Source organism: Prinia subflava, chromosome 21 (genome assembly GCF_021018805.1).
Source record: "Prinia subflava isolate CZ2003 ecotype Zambia chromosome 21, Cam_Psub_1.2, whole genome shotgun sequence".
Classification (NCBI taxonomy): Eukaryota; Metazoa; Chordata; class Aves; order Passeriformes; family Cisticolidae; genus Prinia; species Prinia subflava.
Window position 1 is genome coordinate 4,463,971 of NC_086267.1, and position 27,477 is coordinate 4,491,447.

A 27,477-nucleotide genomic window follows, 5' to 3' on the forward strand; every position below is an offset into this window, starting at 1 on the left:
CAGGTACTGGCTACGGTCACCATCACAAACCTGGGGCTGTACCAGGTGGTGGGGGCTGTCACTGTCCCCTGCCCAGAGCTGTATCAGGTGCCAGGTGTTGTTGCTGTCACACACCTGGGGCTGTGTGAGGTCCCAGGTGCCCCCACAGTTGCACACCCAGAGGTGTATGAGGCCTGTCTCAGCTCTGCTGTGGATTTTCAGGGCTAAGACAAGAACCCACACACATCACAGAACGTACAGTGGGAGGCCCTGAGCTCAGCCAAAATGATGCTCTGCTCTGCCCAGGTGGTCTGGGTGAGACTCTCATATACCCACATAGGAACAAGATTTAAAGGTCTACAGAGGCCAGGCAGAGCTGCTGTGAAGCAGATCTGGGTCAGATGTACAAGATCCTTAAATATAATCAAGACAGAGCTCAGGAAGGTACCAGAGCAGTGTGGGACAGGGACAGGATTGTGCATGGAGAGCCCTGGCGCCCGTATCACATCCAGCACGCTTGATAACGAAGATTAAATAATGCTGGGGAATGAATGGCACGTTAATGTTTCGGTTTCTGTGGTCTCTGGCATGACTGCAGATATTATCATCAGTATTTATGAAACTGTATCATATCTTGGACCACTTTCAGGGCTGTTTTACCCGGAGCCAGGGGATGACATCCTCGGCGGGCGGCTGTGCTGGGAAATTATATAAAATTGAAAACATACTAAATTGACTTCACAGACGGGGCAGGGTTTCAGATATCTGTCTTTCATATGTGTCCCATGAATCCCCCGCTGTGCTCTCCACAAGCCCTTGCTCACACGGGCCTCTTGAGGTGGGAAACCTCACTGCTGGCTTTAAAGGGACTTTAAAAGGACTGCAGAGCTGATTTTGTGCTGGGTCACTCCTCAAAGTGCAGCTTTTCCCATTGGACCTTCCCCTTCTCCCTGCAGGCAGCCTGGCCAGGGTGGCTGTGGCTGGGAGAGTGGCCGTGCCAGGCCAGCCAGGAGCATGCAGTGAGTTGTGTCCCAGCTGTGTGACAGCCGGGATTGTCACCTAAGGCAGCGTGGGAGCTGTGGCTACACTGATCATTCCCTATCCTTGGCCTCGAGCCGTGTCCTGGAGAGGGAGCCCGACTGCCGGCTCTGCCCCATCCCTGCCCGTTGGGAGGAATCCCTGGAAGTCTAACTGGGAGCAGCCTCTTTCCGACTGTAAGAAAGTCCTAACTTTTTAATCCCAGATAGAAGAAGAGAGGCCTGGATTTATTGTATCCTGGAGCTCTCTCTGTTGTTATAAAACATCTTTATGTAGCTGCCTTTCTTCTCAAGGAAGAATGAAGGATGTTTTCTTCCCATCCGTTAGGCTTGGCTGATATTTTATTGCTAAGTGGAAGCATTAACCCCCCTCACCTGCTCTTTTCTCTTGAGGATTTATGGCACTGCTGTGACCTCGGGAAGATTCTGGTGTAAGGAGCAGCTGCTTCAGTTTTTTCCAAGAGCCAGCAGCTTTTGGGCATGGCCCTGGGGGACCTCAGTCTTGATTAATGGTTGTCCTTCAGCCACAAAATATGTCCATGAAACTATCCCAGCCTTCCCCCAACCCTTCTTATCCTGCTTCTCTGGTGGAAATCAGCACCTGCCCTGGGCCAAATGTGCTCTGGGCACCTCAGAGGTGCCCGGCTGCTGCTCTGGTTCCTCCTGGCCCTTGGGGAGGGTTTGCTGGCAGGTGCTTGAGATGTTTAGTGCAGCATCCTTGCTCTGGTCTGCTCCTTCTCATCCTGCAGTTGGAGATGTCCCTGCCAGCAGAACTTCCTTGGGAAGTGATCGATTTTGTTATCTGGAGTGCGTGGGGAAGGTGGAATCTCTGCGGGATGTTTTTTTGAGCTTCTGGGAAAGGGATTTGGGGCGGTGTGTCCACAGCTGGCCTTGGGTAGTGCAGAAGAGCTGCCTGTGGAGAAACAGCCCCGAGGCACCGCTGCTCCATCCCTGCGAGCAGGGCCTCCCCCTCCTCTGCTCGGGGCTGGGCACAGCTCGTGGGAGGGATTTCTGACTGACAGCGAGCAAAGAGGCAAGAGAGCATGTGAGGGAAAGGAGCTGGACCTGGGAAAGGCAGGGGGAAGTTTTGTTACTCCCCTGAAACTCAGAGAAGCTGCTCTGGTGCGTGGTGTGCGGGAGTTCCTCGCTCCTGGCCGCGGCAGGAGGATGCCTGCACCTCTGTGGATGGAGTGAGGGATCACCCTGCCTGCTTCGGGAAAAGCCCCTGGGAGGTGAGATTCTCCTGCCACAAGAGCACTCCTCCTTTTTCCTTCCCCTTGCCAAGGGCTGGATTTCAAAGTGCCTTGGGAAGGGGATCGCAGCTCCGGAGCAGCTCAGCCCACATGGGCCTGGCTGCTGGGCACAACACAGGTCTTGTGAGCCCCCAGGTCCTCGAGCTTTGGCAGGAAGCAAATCCCAGGAGGAAAAGTCACTTCAGTGCATTCCACTGCGAGCAAACGAGCATGAGAAGCCAGGTTTGCTTTGGGGAAAAACACAGCTTCAGCCTGAGCTGTAATTTGCAATGGAGTGAAGAAACTCGCTGAGCAGAACCCGAGAGGGGAGGAAGCATCCAGGAATGATAAATCCGCTCTCCCCCTGCGGGGACTGCCCTGTGCTCCGGTAGCTTTGTCCTTTGCAAGGAGAGACACCGGCAAGCTGGGAGCAGGAGGCAGCAGGAGCCTGCGGGGAGGAGGAACCGGTGAGCTGAGCTGGAGGAGGCTGTGGGATTCCCGGGAGAACCGCTGGAAGCACCTGGAGGGAGAGGAGCAGCTGCGATGGAGTTTCCTGCCGTGGCACTGTCACTCATCGTGGCACTGTCACTCATCGTGGCGCTGCGAATGTCTCCGCTGGCTGCCGGGAGCAAACTGCAGCCCCACATGTGAGTAGAAAGGAAGAGTTCTGGAGGGATTTGTCGGGCAGGGAATGGAAAAGCAGGAGCCAAATGAAGTTTTCAAATCAAGGGTGAAGCAGAGAGTGGAGGGGTGGTGGGGAGGAAGCTGTTGTGGGTTTCTTTATTGCTACAAGTTGTGCAGGAAGGGGAATAGAAAATTGAAAACCTGGATAGTCTTTTCTTGTAGGAGGGAACTCTTTGGTTTCACTGAAACTGCTGTCTAAGTGCAAGAGAGGATTTCTGTGTGAATACTTTGCCCTTTCTTTCAAGACCTGCTGCTTTTATTTCACTTCACAAATCTTTCTTATTCCACGTTCCTCCCCGCCTGCTGCTGTTACTCCAGCAGCACGTAGGCTGCTCTTTTTAATTACATTTTACAGTTACAGTTTGGTGTTAATCATTTGGCTGCTCTGGAAAACTTCCTTGCAAACTTGGCCTCCTGCCAGAAGATGGTCTCTCAGAGCCAGGGGATCACTGTAATTCCCTTTGTCCGTGGAGCCGGTGTGGTGTGGGGTGCAGACTCCAAGCCGCCCTCCCCGAGGGGTTTAATTCTTCAAAAAAAAGGGTGTCCTTTAGAAGATAAAAGTTTTGGAATAAGCAGCTTTTCCTCCCCACGTCAGGGTTTTGTGCTCCTGCCCTGACTGTTACTTTCAGGACTTCTTGGACGAGGCACTGGAGCAGAGCCCTGTGCCAGCACTCCGGGGTCGGAATTGAGCAGCCTGGAGCAGTCGGATGCCAGCTGTGACCTCTAAGCTTCACCACGTCCAAATTAGTGACTTTCACTTCTTTTATAGAAAGTATCTCTGCGAAAACTCTGGGTCCCGTTGGAAGCAGCAGAAGCAGCCCCGCATACCAAGTGTCTCACGGAGTCAGGGACAAACATCTCCCTCTTCATCCTTAGTTAAACACACTGACTTGTGCTTGGAGAAAGAGTTAGGATTAGAGAAGAAACAAAGTGCATTTCTTTGATTTACTGGAATTAGCCTCTGAATGAGCAAGAAGCCACCCCTGAGGCTGCTCGGCCTGGCACCGTTTCTTTTCCCTGCAGTGATGGAACTCATTGAGGAGGAGGTGGATGCAGGGGGTTGCCCAAGCCCTTCCTGCCCTGTCAGCAGGAAATTCAGGCAGTGGGAGCGCTGCACCCCTCACAGCTGCACCCCCTGGATATTGTTATATCATTCATATATCGCTGAAATATCGATATAGAAAACTCCAATCTTTTTGGAGGGCATACAGTGAAAGTTTATTAAGGGCACATCCTTTTTATACAGCATTTCGGTACAATTGGATGTGATGGGTCATTTAGGCTGACACCTCTTTGTGAACACCTTTGCAAGCAAACAAGTTGGAAAAACAGCAGGTGGAAAAAATCAGAAATTGTTTGGAATATCTTTTCACATCTCCCCCAGAGCAGATGCCAGGGAAAGTCTACCTGACTTGCTTTCTCACAAGCTGCCTGATGCCTAAGAAATTCTCTTTGACCACTGTTGCAATTAGACACAAAGATAAAGATGCTTGAGTCCAGCAGGTAGAAGAACATCAGAAGGCTTTATTGCAATTCCTTTCAGCATTTTTATAGCCTGCTGTGCTAAAAAGGCACATTATTGGTCCAAAGGATGGGCACCTCTCTCCATTGGTTAAGTAACACAAATAACACCTGGGAGAGAGGTTGTTATGGGAGGGGAATATTATTTACTTAGAGATGTTATGGGAAGAAAAGTTGTTTACACAAAGCTGCCTGGGAAAGGAGAAAAATGCTGAAAGGTTTTTCTTGGGACACCTAGCAATTCTCAGGCCTCAGAAAATGGGGCCCACAGACCACTGTGAGCTCCCACACTGTCGCTGTAGGACACAAAATGAACCACACAAACTCTGTAAATTCTCAGAAGGCTAGTAAAGAAAAGGGGTTTATTCAAAATGTGATTTCTTTGTATACTATTTACAGAGACCAATATGATTGGATGGGCAAATTAACACCTCTTCAACCACATTGAGGGCCATCAAGAAGTCCCTCCTCTAAAAAGAATAAATGACATAGATACAGTTAGCAAAACATTTCTTCTTATGTACTGTCACCCTGTTCTTCTAAAGTTCTTCTTAGCTTTCTGAAGTTTACATTTTTGGAGTCAGGATTCTCACAGTTTTTCATGTACACAAAAGTCAATGTTATTCTGTCGTTTTGCATTCTTCTTTGGAGGAGAAGTCGATAGACTGTTGCTTTGACTGGTGTGGTTGAGGAGGTGTTAACTCCATCCTCCAATGCACAGCTAGTGCCAGAAATGTACAAATATCAAAGCGAAAATTAAGCTTGCTCCCTGTCTCTTTTCTTGAGCTGAACTTTGTGTGTTTGTGCCGTTCATTTCACATCATACACACAGCAAATGGCCAGGGAGAGAAATTTCACAAACCAAAACATCTCAGACGCGAAATCAGGGCTACGCCACAGCTGGATCCCCCTGGATCCCCTGTATCCCTCTGATCCCCTGCATCCCCCTGGATCTCCTGCATCCCCCTGGATCCCCTGCATCCCTCTGGATTCCCTGCATCCCTCTGGATTCCCTGCATCCCCCTGGAGCCCCTGCATCCCCCTGGATCCCCTGCATCCCCCTGGAGCCCCTGCATCCCTCTGGATTCCCTGCATCCCCCTGGATCCCCTGCATCCCCCTGGACCCCCTGCATCCCTCTGGATTCCCTGCATCCCCCTGGATCCCCTGCATCCCCCTGGACCCCCTGCATCCCTCTGGATCCCCTGCATTCCCCTGGATCTCCTGCATCCCTCTGGATTCCCTGCATCCCCCTGGATCCCCTGCATCCCTCTGGATTCCCTGCATCCCTCTGGATCCCCGGCATCCCCCTGGATCCCTGGCATCCCCCTGGACCCCCTGCATCCCTCTGGATCCCCTGCATCCCCCTGGATCCCCTGCATCCCCCTGCATCCCCTGCATCCCCTTGCATTCTCTGCACCCCTCACCTCCTGCCTTTCCCTGTTGCAGGCCCAACGTGTGTGCGGAGCAGGAGCTGGCCGTGGTGGGGCTGCGGCAGCCGTGCGTGCAGGCGCTGACCCGCGCTGCCAGGCTCTGGAGGCAGGACTGTCCTGGCCGCCGCTGGTGCACGGGCTACGAGCCCAGGTAGGTGCTCTCCCCTCCTTGGAGGGGGGGAAAAGGGGCTCCCCTTCCCCAGCAGCAGCAGGGAGGTGAGTTTGGTGCTCACTGGCAGCTGTTCTGCGCCCGTGCTGCTCCCCTGGCTGTGTTGGGGAGTGGGAAGCAGCCAGGGGAACGCCTTGGTGCCCTCCAAGGAGTCTCAGTGATGGGACAGTGTGGCTGAGGCTCACCTGGGCGTCCCACAGCCCTCAAGGGAAAGAGGAGGAAACGCCTTGGAGGAAACCCTTGGTGCCTGGCATTTACTTGGCTAGTGGGAGGGGTCCCTGCCCGTGGCAGGAGGTTGAAACCTGCCTTCAAGGTCCCTTCCAACCCAAACTGATCTGTGATTCTGTGGCTCTATGATTGCATGATGTGGTGATCAGGGAACAGAGCAGTTCTTTTACAGCTTGATATGAACAGTCCCACAAGCAGAGATGTGGCCCTGACCTCATGGACTTCCAGTAAGGAGTTTCACAGGGTATTCACTGCTATTTACAGGGTATATCAGTATTTCACAGGGTATATCACTATTTCACAAGGTATATCACTACTTCACAGGGTATATCACTATTTCACAGGGTATTTTTCTTGGCTAAAAGCAGGAGAACACAAGAGCCTGGCAAACCCTTTGGGCATTTTGCTGGAGGAGCTTCTGGTTCAACCTGGCATTTCTGTGACACTCAGAGTTTTTAAGCTGGGAAGGAATTCCCAAAGAGAAGGTCTGTCCATTGTTTTCATTGTCAAGAGGCTTTATCCCCATGGTGGGCTGTTTCCCATCTTCAGACAATGTGAGACATCTGTTTCCTATGATCAAACCACATGAATGGAATGACTTATTCTCATCACGTGCACTATTCCTGTACCTTTAGACATCTCCTCCTCAAAGCCCCTCAGTGCTTGTTGACAGAGCTGATGGCAGAGCTGGGGCCAAGTTATTGGCTAAAATAACAGTAAATGTGGCCGTGGTGCAGGGCATGGGGTGATGCAGGGCCACCTGTGAGAGCGGGGACTGCTGAGGTGCTGGTCAGGAGGATTTGCTGCAGGGTCACCACCTCCCTCTCACTCCATGAGCTGGACCATGCTCAGGCCCACTGAGAAGAGCTTGAGCTGGGCTTGCACAGGCGAGCACGGAGTTGGAACAAACCCTGAGTGCTTTTCCACCTAATCACAGCATCTCTTGAGTTCCCAGCTGGCCAGAGATGGGAGCTGGGCAGAGGCCCTGAGGAAGGAGGTCTCTGAACACGTGTTACAGCACAAAAAATGAGCTTTTCTTACCTACCCAGCAGCCAAACTACAACGTGCCCAAGCTGCTTCCACCCTCCACCTGCTTTTCCGGCCTCATTAGGGAGTTACAAGCCTTTGCAGAATAAAAATGATAGTTGTCGTTTCAAAGAAACATCTTGGACTCAAGACAGCTTTTAAGTCCTGACTTTAGGAATTCCTCCTAACCTGTAATTGCTGGTAATTACCCTGGTGATGAGATCTGTGTCCTGCTAACAAAGGAGCCAACAGAGTCTGACTCTTGGCTGTGTTTTCAGGGAAAGCTTTGAAAGGATGGGTGCCCTGTCTGCTTCCACTTCAAAGGCTGGGAGCTCTTCAGCCCCAGCAGTCCCTTCAGCTCCTCAGAGGATGGATTTGACATCACAAATCACAAAATGAAATAACTTTCTGTTCTGCTTCATTGCAAGTATCAGAACAACCCGGTGCTAACACTGTTCCTGATGGAAGCACAGAGGAGGAGCCACTGAGGGATTTCACCCCGGGAGCTGTGAAATCCAGACAGGGAAAGGATTATCAGCAGAACATTCCTTGGGCAAGGTTTGGTCCCAGATCCCCTCTCTCTAAACTTCTGGGAGCTCCCATTGCAGCAGGCTTTCCCCAGAGCTGGGAGCTGTCCTGCCAAGTTCCCCTGTGCTGGGCAGTGGTGTCAGCGCTCGCAGGGACGCTGGGGCTGCTCCAGCTGGACCTGGCTCTGGCAGCTCAGGAAGTGTATTCACAGCTCCAGGGTCTGGCCTGGAACTGCCTCGGTGCCTTTGAGTGACTGGAGGTGACTGGAAAAAGCAGCTTCTGCTCAGCTGGAGCATCCTCGGGCTGCGCTGCTGCGCGTTCCTGGGGAAGGGATGGGTTTGTGCAGCTTCCCGGAGAGTCAGGACAGCAGGCAGCTTTGCTTTGCTCAGCCCTCCATAGCCAAGCTTGAAGGAATCACAGCGCTGTCCCAGAGGGGCTGGAAGGGGATTTTCCAGCAGCAGGACACAGCAGGATTCCCTGGGTTCCATTAGTTCTGGCTTATTCTCCATTTTCTGTGCCAGGGACTCCTTAAAACACAAAACAAAAGAGAAACGCTGAAGATAAAGTATCTCCTGTGTGGTTCTTTCCCATCTGCAGCACCAAGAGACTCAGAGACACTGAGGCTGTCACAATATTTGCCTGTCCTTGAGAGCTGCCTGGAGCAGCTGAAGGGTCTGGAGTGCTGGACAGAGCACCCAGGAGGGAGGGACAGAGGCTGCTCAGGGCCCTGCTGGGGCATAAAGAACCCTGAGCTGTCCTACATCAATATTTTGAGTTTTTCCTCCCCATCCCTGAGCCTCTTTGTCATGTTCACCCCACCCTGCATCCACCATCTCCCCTTCTCCTTCCTGCTGGGCTGGGGAGAGCTCCAGGTACCAAGAGCATCCCGGTGGGCTGGAGCCTGTGCCTGTGGATTGCTTTCTCAGCTGCTTCTGCAGCACAACAATTTCCTTCATAATTTGTTAACAGCTCATACAAAACCAAAAAAAAGAGAAGATATCTGCTTTTATTTCTCTCAGCTGTGTTTCCACGTGCTGGTTGGCACGCAGGAGTTGCTGAAGGTTTCCTTCCCAGGGATTTACGGTTCACTGTTATTTGGGTTTTTTTTGTAGGGACATTCAGACAAAATCAAACAAGTCGACTGAGTTAGGATAAATATTTTCAGTGGACATGCACAACACATCTGCTGTGCCAAATATTTGTTGTTGTTTGCCTGATTTGCTTTGGTGGAGCAGTTTCATGTTCTGCCAACGGAGCTTTTTTAAAAAAAAATCAGCTTCAGAAGTGTTATCTGCGTTTCAATCCTCACAAACACACAACACCAAATTTCCGGGGAAAAAAATGTGTCGCTTTTATTTATTTACGCTTCAGATCAGTCCCTGCTTTGCTCCCCCAGCTCCCACCCTGGAGGGAACTACTGGGAGCAGTTAAAGGGACCCTCAGTGTTCCCTGCCAAGCTGTGGAGCCTTGCTGTGTCCAACACAACTCTTGGTGTTGCCATCAGGATTATGTGGATTTTTCAGCTCATCAGCCCCTTAGAGACACCTGCTCCTGCTCACTAAAGCAGAAATACTTAAAATTGTTCTGAAAATTTATGTTTCCTTTGTGAGCAAGGAGTGTTAGGGAGGAGCTCAGAGCTGTAAATAGTCTAGAAAAGGAGGAAAAAACCAGTCTGGGGTGTTATGAAGACCTGGGCGTTGTCTCTTGTGTTCCTAATTAGAGTAAATTAGGAGTATTCAGTATTTTCTTACCATCAGTGATCACTGCCAGGCCGTGTGGAAAACAATGGCAGCACGTTTGCAAACCCAATTCCTCATTTTCTTTGCACCCACGGCTACAAATTCTGTTTTTCCCACTTTTCCTGCCCTGCAGGAGCTGACTTTGGCTGGGTTTTTGTGTTTCAGGGTTGTGTATTACACGGGCTACAGGCAGGTGTACCAGGTGAGGTCCCACACCACCTACAGGTGCTGCCCAGGATGGTCCCAGCTCGCAGGAGATGCTGGCTGCCTGCACAGTAAGTGTTGTTCTGCTCAACCTCCTTGGTTTGGGCTCATTTCAAGTCCTGTGCCTGCAGAAAATGCTTTAAAAATGTCTTTAAATGTCTTTAAATCTGATTAAAAATAACTGTCATGGGTTTTTTTCTAGTTTTTTCCTGGTGGAAGAATAATACAAATAATAAAAATATAATATAATATAATATAATATAATATAATATAATATAATATAATATAATATAATATAATATAATATAATATAATATAATATAATATAATATAATATAATATAATATAATATAATATAATATAATATAATATAATATAATATAATAATAATATCTTTCAATATATACATTATTATATATTATTATATTACACTATTATATTTCAATAATACAAATAGCAAATTATATTATTATTATTATTATTATTATTGTTATTATTATTATTATTATTATTATTATTATTATTATTATTATTATTATTGTTATTATTGTTATTATTATTATTATTTCCTTGCATCAGAAGGATGCTGCTCTGTCTTCTTGGGAAGCACTCTGCATTTTTTCCATTTCTTGAGCATTTCTACATTCAGGGTCCCGTCCATCCACTTGCAGTAGTAACTTTAGTAGCCAAATGCTACTAAATGTTTAAAATCAAGGCCAAATTGATGTTTCCAATGGTGCCACTGGCAGAAGCTCTGGAAGCTCCTTAGAGAAGGTTTGTCAGGGGTTTGTTATTTTAGAGCTGGCTGAGTTGGAGCTGCCCCTGTGAGGGGTTTGGGATTTCTGCACCCACCCTTTGCCTGCTCCCTCCTGTCTCAGAGGGTGAGCTGGGCTCGGGGTGGTGCCAGCCTGGAGGAGGGCACACACAGCTCTCAGGGTTATCTTTTCCTGAGATTCTCCTCGGGGTTGCTGTTCCCAGAGGTAATCAGGTTTTCCGTCTTCTCTTTGCCCTGGGTGTTTCACACCAGAGGCAGAGACGACAAGCTGAGTCCCCAGTGCACATTTCCAAGGTTGTTTATTCTTTATTATCTCAATTCTGTCCCAGCTCTGCCAGGCCTCCCTGGCAGGGTTCCTGATCTCAGTTGTGTCCCAGCTCTGCAGGGCGTCCCCAGCAGAGCAGGACACGCGGGGGACTGGGCGGCTCAGAGAGCCCCTTATGTACAGTACCCCTGACCCAACCACCGTCCACAATGAACTTTTTATTTACAAAATTGTACCAATACCTACTGCCTATGCTAACATGTCAGTTCTACTCTAAACCAATCTCTAAAACCCAACTCAGCAAAAGATGGGGGATGAGAGCAAGAACAAGGAGCACAGGGGCCACTCCCCAATTCCTCCATCTTGTCTCTTCAACCCCCTATACTAAAAATCCTAAATTCTACATTTACATTCTATGATAAACTAAATACTACTTATTTTGAATTCTCCCAGCTTGTGATTCTTCACACACTGTGGGCATTCACTGCCATGGCAGGGGTCAGAGGCAGTGTCCCCCTGGGCTCTGTGTGAGGCTGGCTGAGCCCCCTGGACAGACCCCAGACCGCCCTGTCCGGTCTCCAAACCCTCCAGGGTGGCCAGAGGGATGTCCTGGACTCGGACACAGCCACAGGGGAGGGGGTGACACTGGCCAGGTCTGCCCTGGAGACCCAGGATTTGAGGCTTTGGGATGCTGTGGCTGATTCCTGCTCTCTTCCAGTGCAATTCCCTGCCAGGCAGGCATGGAAGCGTGTCCTCCCAACTGGGGGGAGCTGTGAGATGTGTTCAGGTTTGCACATGGTGGGGATGTGCAAATATCAGCCCACGAGATGAATTTGTGCTGCTGTTGCAGAAGGCAGAGGCAGCTTTATCCCTGTGGGCCCCACATTCTCTATTTCCCTCCAGATTCTCTGCCTGACACAGGAGGCAGCTGCTGTGTCACTCCTGGCTCCTGCCCCTAAATCCTGCTGCCACATCCAGCTGGGGAAACATTTAACTGGAAACTGCTTCTGAGGTGTTGAGAGCAAGGAAAAACCTCTTGAATGGAACCAAACTTAGGTGTAGAACCAAATGTCACCTTGTGCACACTCCTGGTGCTGTGGGATCAATTCCCTGCCTCGGGGGCCTGATTCTTGTCTGGTTTAGACCTTGGAGGTGCTCTCAACCTCCCCCACAGAAAAGCAGCTTTGGATTTAAGTGCCAGGCAGGAGAAACAACAGAACATTTTGGGATCTGCCCTGCCATCAGGGGAGTCAGAGCCAGCTCTGTTGTGGAGGCAGTCAGGATGGGACTGACCTCCAGGGCACTAAAATGTCTCCATAGCTCCTTGCCTTTTGTTCTGTGGAGAGGCTGTCTGTGCCTTCCCCGGGCTTTGATGCTTGTAGCAAAGGATTTCTTAAAATAAAGGGATAAAAAGTTGTGTCAAACAACCTGTTTTTATTCCTCCTCTTCCAAGCTGTGGCACAGGAGAACAACCCTCTGAGGGGAGGAAGCTCCACGGGTGCCTCGTAACCCCTGTCAGTGAGCAGATAATAACCTCAGCTGAACTCAGAAAAGCACCTTCTGTAATGATTTTTCCTGCCAAGGAAATGAGTAATTCCATGCAGGAAGGAAGCAGAGAAAAGGAAATGGAGCTGCTCAGGGCACGCTCTGAACTCATCCTTCTCATCCCCGGGGCTGGGAATGCTCCTCAGGGACTGCTCACTGCAGGGATGGGCTGGAGGGAAGAAGGGAGGGACAGCCAGTTCCAAAAGCAGAGTGACACCAGCCCAAAAACTCCTGCAGGAATTGCTGCTGAGCTGCTGGGGAGGGTGAGGTGGATCATGACCTGGAGATGGTGAGCTCAGTCCCCATTCAGCCCTTCAAACCCAATTGGATGCCACTGGGTTCACACCCAGGACATGCTGCACCCTTGTTTCTGGGACAGAAAAATTGGTATTTATGTACCTCAACTGCAACAGGCACAACAGGGAGCTGATCTCTGCTGGCCCTCAGCACAGGCAGGGGCACCTCCAGGGACAGAAAATAAAATTATATTGCTCAGTGAATCATCTTCTGGGCCCCTGAGAGCAGCAGGAGAGCAGCCAGCAGGGTAGGGCTGAGGAGGGCATTGTGCTCTCTGTTTGCAGAGCCCCACGGGCAAATGGGGCAGCTCTGCCTGCCCCTGCAGGTGCCCCGAGCCAGGCTGTGCGTCCTGATCTCTGCACTGTCCTGGGGAGCTGTGTGGGCTCTGTGTAACCAAACCCTCACCCCGAGGAGCTCCAGGGTGTTGTTTGCAGGGCTGTGATGGCTTTTCCTGCTGCTGGCTTTGGCCTCAGCACCAGCGTGTCCTTCTGGGGCAGAGGAGGGGTAGGAAGATCTCATCAGTGACCATCAGCGAGGTGCTGGGGCAGGGACACACAGCCAGGCTGGTAATTTTGGATGTTGGAGGTTCCTCTGGCTGCTGTGGCAGTCTGGAGTCAGCCTGTGCTTGCTGAATGCCACAGAGCTGTGCCAGAACACGTCAGCCAGGGACTTGTGGCCCTTCCTATCTGCCTCTAGAGATCACTGATGGTGTTCCAGTTCTGAGCAGGGGAAGGGCATCTCTGCTGACACTTTAATTAAGACTCTTGTGCAGTGAGAACATCTTGCTCTCCCTTGGCATCTCCTCCCTGCAGGGTTCTGTTTGCTCTTTGCTGGTCATCATTCCTCCTTAAAAATAAAAAAAAAATCCCAGCCCCTGTGAGGGGAAATTTTCAGCACTTCAGGCTCGTGTGTAACCAGTTAAGGCCCTCTGCCACCTTCTTGTTTGAAGGTGCCTGGCATTGATTGTGATGCTAAACACTGTTATGAGATGGGAGGTCCCAGCACTCTGTCCCAGGGCAGGAGAGTTGTTTGGGCTCTCAGAGCTGTCCTGGTGCCTGGAAGAGGAATTTGCATCCACTGCACTGGGGGTGCTCACTGTTAGCACGGGTTGGAGCTGTCTGTAGCAAAACCGGGGTGTCCTCCCCTTTCTCATGTCAGATTTGTGTCTCTGAGCTCTTAAAAGTGAAGAAATGTCCCCACTACAGAGCAGTGGGGACAGGACTGGGAGGGTGTGGGCTCTGCTAGGAGCAAATAGCTCAGAAAGAGATGGAAAATTTCCTAGAAACAGAGACCTCAGTGGTCTCACAGAATATTTGGATTTGTTCCTCTCCCCATGTGCCCTCTGAAATGGTGACAGCTGGCCTTGCTCCTGCCACCCCCAGGGCTGTCAGGGGTGAAGGCAGGGAGCCCTGACCCTGGCAGGGTTGTGTCTTTTGTCCCTTCTCTTCTGGTGGTAGCAGAGGGTGAGGATTTGTTGCCCTCCTTTGCCCTCTGTGCTGGACTGTTCATCTCTTTGGGAGGGAGAAAGGTCACAAGTCAAGGCACCCTTTGCATTTTTAGGATGGCATCAGAAGAAAGTCAAGGCACCCTTTGCATTTTTAGGATGGCATCAGAAGAAAGTCAAGGCACCCTTTGCATTTTTAGGATGGCATCAGGTTCTTTCCCTGCCTGGTCACTGATAGTTCAACTCTCAGACTGAGCTGCCTGGTTTCAAGTGGCCTCTGAGATGCTACTTAAATTCCACCTGGCTTCAATAACACAGGTAAAGCCCTCAGTGATTAGGTGAGGGGCCTGCATGTCTGCTAATCTCTGTGATCTCCACTTTCAGCTGGAGATGTTGAAGAGCTGAGTCCCTCTGAGTCTGTAACTCTTGGTGTGCGTGGAGGAGCTGGAGCTCAGCCACCCACAGCCTGCCTGTGCTCTTGAGCCAGCCCCTGCCACCTTCAGAAAGGACGTGGTGGGGCAGAAAGGCACCAAGGAGAGCTGGAAAGAGGCTAAAGAGGAGACCATGACTGGATTTAATGTGAGTGACCATGACTGGATTTAGTGTGGGTGACACTGTCACTGTTGCAGTGTGGCCTGGGGAAGCTCAGCCTGAGCTGCTGGCCTAAAGCTGGTCAAAATTGTCCTGAGCTCAAGTTTCTATCCAGGTGAGGTCCTGCTGTCTTCTGATTTTCAGCTCAGGTGGAGGTAAAGCCTGGCCCTAGGTAGGAAGGAGAATTAATGCTCGTTTGAGGAAGCATCGGAGTCTGAGACACGGTGAAAACCCATGGGATCTTCCCTAGTGCTGAGCAGAAAGCAGCTACACTGTAATCGACCCATTAAAATAAAAAAACTTCAGTTAGTCACAAATGGCCTTTAAAAGGCTCCAGAGTGAGGTACCCCACACTGAGCTGGGTTTCTTTTTGCCAACTCCACTGAGTTTTCACCCATCACCTGGCGAGCAGGGAGGGAATGCACATGGGGACCCGCTGTCCTTGCTTCGTTGGCATAACCCTGGAACCTGGCACGGCCCTGGAACCTGGAACAACACTGGAGCCTGGCACGGCCCTGGAACCTGGCACGGCCCTGGAACCTGGCACAGCCCTGGAATGTGGCATGACCCTGGTACCTGGCACAACCCTGGAGCCTGGCACGGCCCTGGAACCTGGAACAACACTGGAGCCTGGGACAGCCCTGGAACCTGGCATGGCCCTGGAACCTGGCACGGCCCTGGAACCTGGCATGGCCCTGGAACCTGGAACAACCCTGGAGCCTGGCATGGCCCTGGAACCTGGCACAGCCCTGGAATGTGGCATGACCCTGGTACCTGGCACAACCCTGGAGCCTGGCATGGTCCTGGAGCTTGGCATGGCCTTGGAGCCCAGCACAGCCCTGGAGCCTGGCACAGCCCAAGGACTGGCACAATCCTGGAGGCTGGCACAGCCCTGGAGCCTGGCACAGCCCAAGGACTGGCACAATCCTGGAGCCCAACACAATCCTGGAGGCTGGCACAGCCCTGGAGGCTGGCATGGCCCTGATGACTGGCATAATCCTGGAACCCAACAAAATCCTGGACCCTGGCAAAATCCTGGAGCCCGGCACAGCCCTGGAGCCTGGCACAGCTGAGAAGCCTGGCACAGCCCAGAAGCCCAGCTCTGTCCTTGAGCACGATTACAGCTCTGGAGGCTGGCACAGCCCTGGAGCCCAGCACAGTCCTGGAGCCTGGCACGGCCATGGAGCCCAGCACAATCCTAGAGTTTGGCACAACCCTGGAGCCTGGAACAGCCTTGGAGCCTGGCATGGCCATGGAGCCTGGCACAGCCCAGAAGCCCAGCTCTGTCCTGGAGCACGATACAGCTCTGGAGGCTGGCACAGCCCTGGAGCCCAGCTTAGCCCCAGAGCCTGACCATGTGCACCATCACAGGGCTGGCAGCTCAGGCCTGTGATCCAGGTTGGAAGCCTTGGCAGGAACCGTGTCCAGCTGACAGTTTAATGTCCCTGAGAGGCGGCTTTGCTTTGTCCATCACCTCCTGGCTGCTGCAGGCTCCTTGTTTAGTCAGCTGAAAGGCTGTGACTGAACTCCTGAACCTCCTGCCTGCGGTCGAGCTCCGTGCTGGTGAAAAATCCATCGTGGGCTCCCCTGGGAGCACATCTCTGCCCGGGCAGGGGGTGCCTGGGCTGTACCTCAGGGAGCCCAAACTCTGCTTTTCTTCCTCCTAAATCAGTCTCATGTCTCCGACTTCCCCAGGATCCCGCCTGGCTGAGCCCTCACAAAGGACACTGCCTGGCCTCTGAGCAGAAGGCGGTGGTGCTTCCCATAATTTATTCTTTCTCTCCCGTTCTCCTGAACAGTGTCATTACCCTTTCCCCAAATTTCATGGCATTAAACTCTGTCGCTCTGAATTAGGAGCTCGTTTGCAGGAGGCCTGGAGGGCACAGAGGGGGAGACCCGTGGCCCCCACCCGCCCCCGGGCTGGGAAGTAGGTTATTATGATTTCCACTCGGTATGTGCCAGCCTGCAGCACAGAGCAGGGAATTGTCCGGCTCATTCAGGAAATCTGGGGCACTGCCAAGAATAACACCCCTGTCTTCTAACCCCTGATTTGTGTCGCTGAAATTGCTTCTAATATTTTCCATTGTTGTGCTTTGGGTCTCGCTGAGCTGCTCTGAGAGCCGAGTGCTGCTGGCGTGTTGGGCTCCCTGCAGCCAGGCTTTGCTCTGCTGGGACCCCCACAAAAATGTGGTTTTTTAGGTGTTTAAGGTGAAAGATTCAGGGAAAACCAAACCACTTTGTAATTTGGACAGGCAACCCATTCTTTCTTACGGTGCTGAGGCCTGAAGGAAAGGACTGTAAGAAAAGAAAAGCCCCTTTTGCATGATCAGAGCTGGGAAAACCTGGAGGCTGCAGCCCCAGAGCGCCTTGGCACACACCTGGCGATGGGAAGTTGTCCGTGCCTCGCTGTGCAGGGAAATATTTGCAATCCACAGGCGTCAGGGCTGGGCTGAGCAGGATGCTTGGCAAAGAGCTTCCCAAATTCAGTGCTCTGCCAGCAGGGGATTGATAGGGGATCACTGCAGTCCCCAGGGATACGTGGCCAAGGAAAGCGACTAAAGCGTTAGATGAGAAGATAACTGGCTTTGTGAAGCAGCATTTCATCACGGGTTCATTAGTTCGTGGAGAAGAGTGTTTGGGCTTCAATGCCACCTTTGTGTTATAAATAATCTTCTCTTCGTGGGGGGAAGGGGTCTGAAAAATCAGCAGGTCCTTAAAAGAGACAGTGCTGAGGCTCGAGGATTTGGGCTCTGGTGTGTCGAAGGTGTAAAGTTTGTGGAGTTTGGCCTAAGCCAGCGTGTCCCTGTGTGGTAAAAGAATTGATAGAAGAAAAGCCCTTGAAGCAGGTACATAGCTCTGTCTGGCAAGAGGGTGTATTTTGATGGTAAATGTGAATATTTGGAGAATGGCACATTCACCTAAACCTTCACCAAACCTCCCTAATCACAAAACCTCCTGAATCACAGAACTTCCCCAGTCAGTGCAGCCTTGGCAGAAGGTGTTGTGTGAGCCAGGAGCAGGATTTAGCACAGAGGAGAAATCAGGAAGTCAATTGTGTTCCTGTAGGAAAAAAACAGAGCAAATATTTGATATATGGGAGATTGGATTGTGGGAATGCAGTAATGTGCTTACTAGATTTCCATGTACAGTGGGTTAGAACTGATTTTTCAGACGTGACAATTTGACACCCACCAGCTTTTGGTTCCTTTTGGGAAGGCAATCCCTGCCCTTTCCCAGCTTGGATTTCGCGTGGCTGCCTCAAACTTTTGAGTTGTCTTTCACAATAGAGAACTTTACAGATTTATCTCCTGGTGTGCACAAGCTGTCCTGCCCCAAAACTGCAACCCCTGCCTGGCACTGTTTCCGTCTGTGATCCCTTTTTCTCAGAGTGCACAGTTAGTGTTTTGGAGCCTGCACGTTGGGTTTTGTGCCAAGAATTTCGGAGCCATTTTGGAAGCCCGCGCGGGGTGCCAGTTATAATGACACAAAATGAAATGTGTAATCACAGACCTGCTTTTTCTGTCACTAATTAGTTACAGCTTTAGCTGGCCTGGAAAGAGAAGCCAGGGGTGCTCCCAGCTTGCAAATAGGAGGGAGAAGCTGCAGCCAGCACAGCCCACGTGCGTGGGGGACCCTCGGTTCAGCGAGTGCTGCTGTAATTGTTACCAGGTGGTCCCAGATTGTACGAGGGGTTGTAATTTAATCACTGCTTTTTATGTTTGGTTGGTAACTGACCTGAAGGCCCTGTGACACCATTGGTGGCTGCAGTGTGTTCCTTCCTGGGATGTATCAGCTGGAATAGGTTGGTCCCCATGGCTTCTCTTAGCCCAGGGCTCTCCACAGTCCAGCCTGGGCTCAGCTGAGGGTTGGGGTGGGTGAGTGGGAGCTGCCACCACTGTGTCTTGCTCTGTGTTGTCAGCTGATGCTCTTTGCTCCAGGTTTGCCGAGTTTTTTTGAGATATATTCCTACCAGTCCCATTGCTCTTGGAGTCTGTAGCAGTTTGTTCAATGATAAGTGGGAGGAAAAGAGGAGGTGAGGGAAAAAGGATGAGGAGAGGAGCTGGCCGTCACCACAGCTCTGTCCAGATCAGTGAACAGGGAGAAAATTTCATTGTGCATATCTTTAAACAGATTTTAAAAGGAAGATGGATGCTTGTTCTGCATCCTTACCCCCCGACAAAGCAGCACACACATGACAGTGCCCCTGCTCACAACGTTTCTGCTTTAGAGATCAGCATTTCCCAGTGGGAAATGTAAACCATGGGCTGCATTTCACGGGCTGTGAGAAGTACACACTCCTCTGGAAAAAACATAACCTTGTTAGTGGGTTTGTGGGGACGATTTGGAAAGGTGGATTTCAGAAGCCTAATTGAGCATTCTGTGTCTCCGTGTCCATTTTACACTCCGCTGGGTGAGAACAGAGAAACGTGGCTGCTCAGGCTTACTCTCAGTTTAGCTCCATTTCATCCTCTGGGCAGCCTGAAGGTGATGCCACAATGGGGTCTGCACCAGCTCCCAGGGAAGCAGAGGTGGGAGCAGCTCCCAGTGGACTGTTCTAGAAAGATCCCTCCAATTTCAACACAGGCAACTTGTATTTGTTGCCTCAAGATCTTGCATGAGTCGTTTTCTGACTGTTTTACCCACTTGTTGGCTGGAGGAGCATCCTTTCACCACAGCGCTGATGTTTTCCTGTGACTCTCAAGGAAAGCCCTTAGACATTCCCTGAGGTGATTTCCTTCCTATCCTAAATTTTGAGACTTTGTGCATTGAGCACCGCACTGTCAAGCAAAAGAAAAGAAATCAACTTTCCAGAATGGTTCAACAGTGGTTTTTTTTTTTGTGACTATTCAAGTGTTCTCTGGGGGTTTGGGCATGTCACCAGGGGTGGGGTGTTTGCCCTCCTGATGGTGAGTGTGGGAATCATCCTCTTCCTCCTCCTTGCAGCCGCCTGTGGTTACAGCGTTTGTCTCAATGGTGGGAGGTGCTGAGAGGGATCCTCACAGCTCTGTCACTGCTCCTCTGGCTTCCAGGGCCCTCACTGCCAGCACAGTGAGCAGCCCTGCCAAATTCCTCCTTTAATTCCGAGCTGGAAGAGGTGAGGCTTTGGAGCGAGGGATGCCCTGATTTATTTACGTTTTATTGTCGCCGTTGTTTTATCTGCAAAACTCCAACGATCTCCTCTTGGCTTTGGTGGTGTTTGGGGAACTTGGGTGTTTGGAAAGGAAGCACTTATCATGACTTGCTGTGAAACACAGCTCCGTGCTGTACAATAGCCTTTATTCCTGGCTGCCATCCGCGGCGGGGTTTGCTGGAAAAGGAGGAGGGAGCTGATTAAAGCTGGGTCAAACAAAGGAACCCTGGGGTCACAGCCTGTGGGGCGAGCTGGGCAGTGTGGCACTGAGTGCCACCTCAAAAGGAACGTCCTCATTCCTTGCATTTTGGGGCTGCTAAGCTTTATTTCATTAACTTTTTTCAGATACATGAGCTCCCTGTGGAAGATTATCAAGTTTCCAGTGTTTGGGGGCTCACAGACGTTCTGGTTTGGGAACACGGTAGTCTGTAGCAAACAGCCCCTAAAAGCTGGGCTGTTCCTTGGGCTGAATTCTTTAGGCTGCAGGGACACACAGTTGTCTTTCTCTTCCCTCTCACTGCTGAGTCTGCAAGGTCCAGGGCAGTAGTGATTGCTCACACCATCCTCAGATAATGGTGATTTATAGCACCAAAATAAATAATGGGACCTTTTTCTTTACCATCCGTGGCTGTGTCTGTTCCTTCTGAGACCCTCAGTTCTGTCCTCTTTAGGAACCAGAGATGTGTGGGGGTAGAGGAGCTGACCTGAAAAGGCTGGAAAGGAACATTTTATCAAATCCTTGGACCACCCCTAACCCTGAGTAATCAGAACCAAGGACAAAAAGGTGAAGTGTGAATCCATCAGTGCAGGGAACACGCACATCCTCTCTCATCCAAGCTGATGGGGTAAATGTTGAGTGTTTTCCTGTGCAGAACCTGAGGGATAAAAAGCGTTTTCGTGCTTGGAAATGTCCAGCAGTTCTCACAGTTATAATTGGTTGCAGGTTTGAAAACCGAGCACACATTTTGGAGACCCCAATATTTTATTAGAAGGGAAGTGGTTGGTTTGATTTGGAGGAGAGGAAAATACTGGAGTGGCACTGATGTTAATCTCCTTGCACAAAGGACCTGAAGTTGGGATTTTGGCCTGTTATATTTTAAATAAATGTCTGAGATCCTGAATATCTTTTTGTCAGATCTCACTGTCACCATTCTGGCAGAGTGGTGGGGATGGGCTGTGGAAAAGGGATGGCCAAGGATACACAAGGACACAAATTATGGCTCCACTACCAGAAGTTAAAGGAACAAATCAGTCCAAACTCTGGTATTTTGGAGTGAACTAATTACAAGGAACAGGGAAGAATGTGAAGTGGAGGGGATAAATCACTCTTTGTGCTGCTTGTCCGGAGTTTGTAAAGCATTAATTGCTCTATTGCCTCCTGGCAGAGGAGAGCTCAGCTGAACCAGGAGCATTCTTCTGCATTTGCAACCTCAAATTATTTTCATTCCTGGGTGATTTATATTTCACACCCAGGGCAGAGATGACCCCCTGCCATCCCATTCTCTGCCATTCCCTCCTGCCAGACAACGCTTTGCTGTTTCCCAGGCCCATCATTTGTAAAGGTTTGAGCATTTTCATTACCTGCAGGTGAGGGACAGATACAGGCACAGGGGACTGGGGACAGTGTTCATTTTGCAAGCATCTTCAGAAAGCTTTCCTGACATTACAGTTTCATTTTAACTTTGGTTTCCATCCTGTTTTTAAACAGATGTTGGCCCTGCAAAATTCCAAAACACCAATGAAACTGCTGTATTTGCCTTAGCTTGCAGAAAATTTAATATTTTTTGTCTGTTTCTTGATGCCTTTTGTTATTTGTAGCATTTTTCAAAACTCACAGTCCTTGCCACAGAGAATGTGCTGACTGAGGATACGGGAAGACCCCAGTCACAAGATCATCCTTCCCTTCATCTTCATTTCTCACTGACTCTTGTCAATGGTTCTCTTTGGTAAATAATTTTTTGGACAAATTTCTGGTGAGAAACCTAATTGTCTGGATTTTCATCTTCTCTTTCACTGTTAAAAGTGCTCTGGGAGTTGGCTTTGCTCATCAGTCAACATTTGTGCTGGATTTTCCTCTAGGATGAGAGGCTGCTTTGGGGAGGGACACCTCATCAGTGACTCCTTCCTTCCTTATCTGCCACCCGTCAGAGGAGCTGTCCTGGTGTTTGAGGTGATGGTTCCTCCTTGAGAAAGGATGGAGCTGTGGAGCACTGGGCTGGAGCAGCTCTGGATGTGGGCAGGATGAGGCTGTTTGGTGAAAAGGACATGAAAATAACCCACGTGAGCGGAGCTGTGATATTCCCTGTGTCACTCGTCCTCAAGAAAATCTGGAATGATCTGAATGGAACCGTTTTGTCTTGCCTGGAAAGAAACACAGGCGTGTTTGCTTTAGAGGCAGGACGCTCCCTGTGCTGGCCAGGCTCCTATCAGAGCTTTCAGCACGGGATATTTTTGCTGGCCAGCCCCGAGCAGCAGCAGCCGGGTGTTTACCCTGGCTGGGCAGTGCTCGCCCTCCAGGGTGAGGTGCTGTCCTTCCTGCTCTCCTGAGCTGCTGACAGGGAGAACATTCGCTCCCTCTCTGGGTTAAATCACCCCGTGGTGAAGGCACAGCCCTCGGTGGGGCTGTGTGAGCTCTTGCAGGAAGTTCTGCACAGCATCGCGTGTGCCCGTCCAGGTTTCAACACCTTTTCTGTTGCCTCTTAGTGGCTTTTTGATCCTGTCAGATGCTGTCAGTGTGGAAATCGATGGTTTTTTCCCTGCTCTGCTTGTCCACCTGCCATCAGGCAAGCTTTGCCATGCAGCAAACTGCAGCAGAGGTTGAGCTGGATGGTATTACAGTGACCACAGACTGGTTTGGGGCTAAGGGAGCAGCCAGCTTGTCCTGAACTCCTTTGGTATCTTCCATCCTTGATAGATGAAAGGGCTATAAATGGAGTATTCAAAGTTTAGGGGGAGGCTCCCTTTAGAGCTCATTTTTGGGGGCTTGGATGTAAATGACCATTCAGGCTGGTTGCTGGAGGGAGGGGGTGTTGGAGAGCCTGGGCTCTGCTCCAAGCCTGCCCAGCCTTCCTGGGAATCCCTGGACCACCCAGCGCTCTGGGGTCCGGCTCTGGCGAACCCATCAGACCCCAGAAGGGGACCTGTGTGTGTGGGAGGTGGCTGTGACCGGGCTGTGGAGCTGGGTGCTGTTTGTGTGTCCTGCTGTGTGTCAGCTGCTCGGCTTCACCCTGCGCTCACTGCAGCCTCCCGGCAGAGTGGATCGTCTCAGCAACACTCAGGCTCTGACGTGGGAACTGCGCCGTGCCGGGGGCCAGCACCGGCCCTAATTAGCCGGGCTGTGTTTTGAAGCATGGGCCAGCCCAAACCTCCTTTGGCTGGCCACAAAGGAGAGGTCAGCTGTGGCCGTGATTAGTGTCTGTGCCTGGAGGCCAGCTCGGGTGCCTTTGTCACCCGCCGCTTCAGGAGACCATTATTGTCCTTTCTTTTATAGCACTGCCCTCATTTACCCAGCCCTTGAGGTGCCCTCGGCGTGGTTTGATTGACCAAGGACCTGATTTCTCCTGCTGATCTCTCCTGAGCTGTTCAGTTGGAAGCCTGTGGGTGTGTTAGGGTTGGGAGAGAGGGGTTTGCTGCAGGCCAGAGAAACGTGGGGCTGCAAAACACTCAGAGGTGATGGAAGTCCAAATGGGAAGGGTTTAGTCTTTGGAAGCAAAGGAAAGCACAGGCAGTATTTTCTTGGATTCAGGAGCCAGATGCTCTTTCCAAGACGGAGAGACTCGCGTGACAGCGCCGGTTCAGACTCAGGTGACTTCCCCAGTCCAAGGAGAGCCTGGTGCAGACTTCAGAATGACGGTAGCAAGATACTGTGATCGATGCTTCCAGTTCATGAGGCCAATTTAAAATCCGTTTGGTGGAATTAAATGGCTGCAATTGTTCTTCAGCTGTCAGTTCATTGGAGAGAATCCACAGTTAATAATACCAGGGCTAAATTAAGCAGAGCACTTCTCCAGCAGCCAAGAAGTCCAAATACTTTTATTTATAAGCAGCCTCCTGATTCACAAGGTTAGCCTTCTGCTGGGAGGGGAGAGGAGCCTGAGGCCAGAGGAGATTCCTGCTGGGATTTTCTTGTATTTTGGCTCAGGAAGGCGGTGGAACAAGGGCGGCTTGTGCAGAGCTCGGCTGTGTCCTGTGCTATCGGCTTGTCCATCAGCCAAGCGTGGTATTTAAGAGCTGGCAAACAGGTAGGGCTGAGCTCTTTGAAGAAATCTGTGAGAGGAAACAAGCCAAGGCGACGCAGGGGCTTATTCAGCTAAAAAACATCTTTTGTGAAGGGAGTTTGGAAGGAAAAGAGAGAATGTGCTGGAGCTGGGGGAACGTCTGTTGTTGTACCTGCAGAAGAAGTGTCCTGGGACTTGTACCTGTGGGGTGACCCCAGGCTCAGAGTCAGATCAAACTGAGACTGGTTGGTCAAACACTGCACGTTCATCACACCCAGCACCACCTCTGGCCTCCACATAACTGCAATAACTCTGTGAATAACTGAGTGGTTCATATGATTAGAGTTTCCAAAGGTGAACTGGAGTGCAGCAAACAGCCTTTTGGATGTGTATGGCGTTGTCCAGCTCCGTCCAGCTCCACCAGTGAGTGATGGGGCGCGTGCAGAGGATAAAGTGTTGCCGGGCATTTGTTTAAAGGAACACGATAGTGGGTGAAGCAGAGCTAAAATCTGATGGGCTTTGGCGGATTTGAAATATGGCTGGCTTTGTTCTTTTCAGGCTTTCCTTGGGCTGAGCTCAAGAATTAGGGATTTCATGATCGTTTAGAAGAGATTATCATACTGGGTGGAAGAAAATATACGGCTCAAGTCCTTTGGATGAGTTGTAGCCCTCTGCTTAGGTTTTGGCAAATAAATCAGAGCGGAATCTTTTCACTGGCGTTGCACTGATTTGAAACGCTCACGCAGATCTTTACTGCTCCTCACGTTAAGATCCGCCAAGGGTAAGAAAACTTGGAAGGAAATGACTCATTGAGCCACCTGAAGAAGACAAAACCCCCGCTTTGTTGTGAGTGGTGGGTACCTTGGGCCAGGTCATGTGAAGTGCTGGATGGCATCTTCAAAGCGCTGCATCCCCTTCCGTGAGGGGCAAAGCTCCCCAGCCCCTCCTGATCCCTCCTGCGCCGCGGCAGTGCCGGTCCCGTGGCGGAGCGGCAGCCCCTGCTCTAATCTCCCTGCAGAGGATTTCCTTGGAGCTCCCCAGCCAGCTGTGACCAATTAAACACAAAACCGCAGCCACTCGCAGGGCTGGGTGAGGGCTGTGCAGGGTTTATGGTTCGGAGAGCGTCGAAGGCTGCCCGAGGGGTTTTCCTCCCATAAACCACCCGGGGAAAGCCAGGCTTGTGAGCTCGGGGGTGAGTCAAGGGACGTTTGTGGAGGAGAATGGGTTATTTTCCAGGCAATGTGAAATGCTCCAGTGTAACTGGACCGCTGGGATCCCATCACGTAATTGGTCGTAAGAAGGATTTGTTACACAAATGAAAAGGAGACTGAATTAAAGCTGAATTCTTGGATTGTTTCTGGAGCCCATCCCCCTGGTCAGGTAGCCAAGCACCATTCCAAGCTCACAGTTCCCCACCAATTTCTATTTTTTTGCAATGAGAGAGAACATGATTGTGAGTGAGAGACTAAAATCTTCAGGTCTTCAGTGGATTCACAAAAGAGAAATATCAGGGGACAGCTTGACTCCCTGACTGTGACAGAATCATCGAATCCTTTAGGTTGGAAAAGACCTTTAAGACCATCAAGTCAAATCATTCACCAAATCTTCCCTTGTTTTCAAAGAATCTGCTGAAAATCAGTGGTGTGGGAGCCACACTAACAAAGGGCACAAGGGCCAGGTTCCAACCAAAACAGGAGGATTGGTGAGTGAGATGAGGAGTGAGGGCCACAGCAGGAACGAGAAGCATTGCTGCAAAGCTGCCTGGAATTTGTAGAATTAATTTATGCTTAAACACACAGCCCGCTCTGCAATAAATCATTGGTATGTTATGCTTTCCGTTTCTGGGTTTGGAAAGGTTGGAGAAAACATTTTTTTAATTCATTAAGTGCTGCCTTCTCTGAGGCATCATTTTAAAGCCATATTCTCTGGCAGGTGATAACATCTTTCAAGCAGCCTCCAAAATGCTTTATCCCCACCTCAGCAACAGGTTTGCCTTTCATTTTTTCCTTGTTTGTTTTGTTTCTGTTTCGTCTCCCATGCTGCATGGGCTCAGCACAACAGTATAATAATAATTTTAATAAGGTTTAATAATTCAGAAACAAATCCAGGTTGAAATTCCAGTCATTACAAATAACTTTTTTTTTTTTTGTTTCTGGGAAGGTGCTGAGAGGGTTCCCTCCCCAGAGGTGTAATCCATGTGAGTTATGTGAGGAAAGGAGGACACTTTCCACACATTCCTGATCTAAGTTTCAGTGTGTGCGAGTTCCTGTTGTGTTTTTCCCTTCGGCTGGGGCTTGATATTCTGGGCACCCTGGATCCAAACTGAGTTGTTTGATAGTGGGGAAGGAAGAAAATCTCCCACTAACAACCCCCACAGAGAAATCCAGGTGGCACCAGCCACTGAAGGAGTTTTTTATGGTCACTTTTTACTGTTTTACAAACTTCAAATGGAAAATGGGACTCCTCTTGCATCAATGGCACCAGGATCAAAGCACCGGCTCAGGGAATTTGTTCCTCTGCAGCTTCTTCATCATGGAATTATAGAATTATAGAGTATCCTGGGTTGGAAGGGACCCACAAGAACCATCAAAGCCGTGCTGGGGCTGGAGCTGTGGCCCTGGGACTGGTCCTCCCTGCACATTCCTCAGCAGAGGAGCCTCCAGACTGAGAGTCCAGGGGACCCTCACCATTCTGGGCTGAGACTCCCCACTCCCAGCAGGGCTGGTTTCCTCCCAGACACACTTTAATTTTATGGGGCTGCAGTTTCCCGTGGCTCAGCTTGCAGACAATGACACGTGCTGAGTGTAACACTGCATTCCCTTTTCCCGTGCACAATTCCAGGTTTGTGGGGCCTCTGCGACCCTTCCACCTTCCCGTTGGCCACAGGGGCACCTGTCCGGCCCTGGCTCTCTGTCAAACCGACCAAAACACAATTTTGGAGGCCAACAGGTGTTTCTACTTTGCGGCACGTTCGCGGATATTGACTGCCTGTCTTCCCGCCCCTCCAAGGCAATAAACCCGCGGATCTGGAAAGCCTCCACTGCAGGCTGGAGCAGCAGGCCCAGCGCAGGATGCCAAGAGGCCAGGCAAGCTCCTTCTCCACGGCAGGCTCACGGGCTGGGGCTGCTGGCCCCCAGCTGCTCCCTGAAGTCATTCCTTTTGCCTTGGTTTGGAAAGACAGGTATCTGTCAGGGAAAGTTGGAGCTCCACTTGGAATGGAGAATGTAAACCCCCTCCCAAATTATTATGATTTTGGAATTAGGGGCTTTCAGGTTAAAATATGGGAATAGGAATAACAGTTCTTTACTAGGAATGTTAAAAATACAAATGCAGTAGTACAAAAAACCAAACAAGCAAACAAAAGTCCTAGAAAACCCTGATGGAATCAGGAATATGACCTGACACCCTGTTGGTCAGGATGTTGGGAGGAGTCC

At 50.6% G+C, this 27,477-nt stretch overlaps 1 protein-coding gene across 1 annotated transcript in view; it reads left to right on the forward strand.

Annotated features, from left to right (window-relative positions):
• The first annotated feature begins 2,097 nt into the window (after nt 1-2,097).
• Nucleotides 2,098-27,477, forward strand: part of MEGF6 (multiple EGF like domains 6) — an 81,680-nt gene continuing 56,300 nt past the window's right edge. Inside the window, exons 1-3 of the mRNA XM_063417291.1 lie at nt 2,098-2,895; nt 5,901-6,035; nt 9,740-9,849. Coding sequence (XP_063273361.1) covers nt 2,792-2,895; nt 5,901-6,035; nt 9,740-9,849 — 349 coding nt within the window. The 5' untranslated portion in view covers nt 2,098-2,791. The remainder of the gene's footprint in view (nt 2,896-5,900; nt 6,036-9,739; nt 9,850-27,477) is intronic.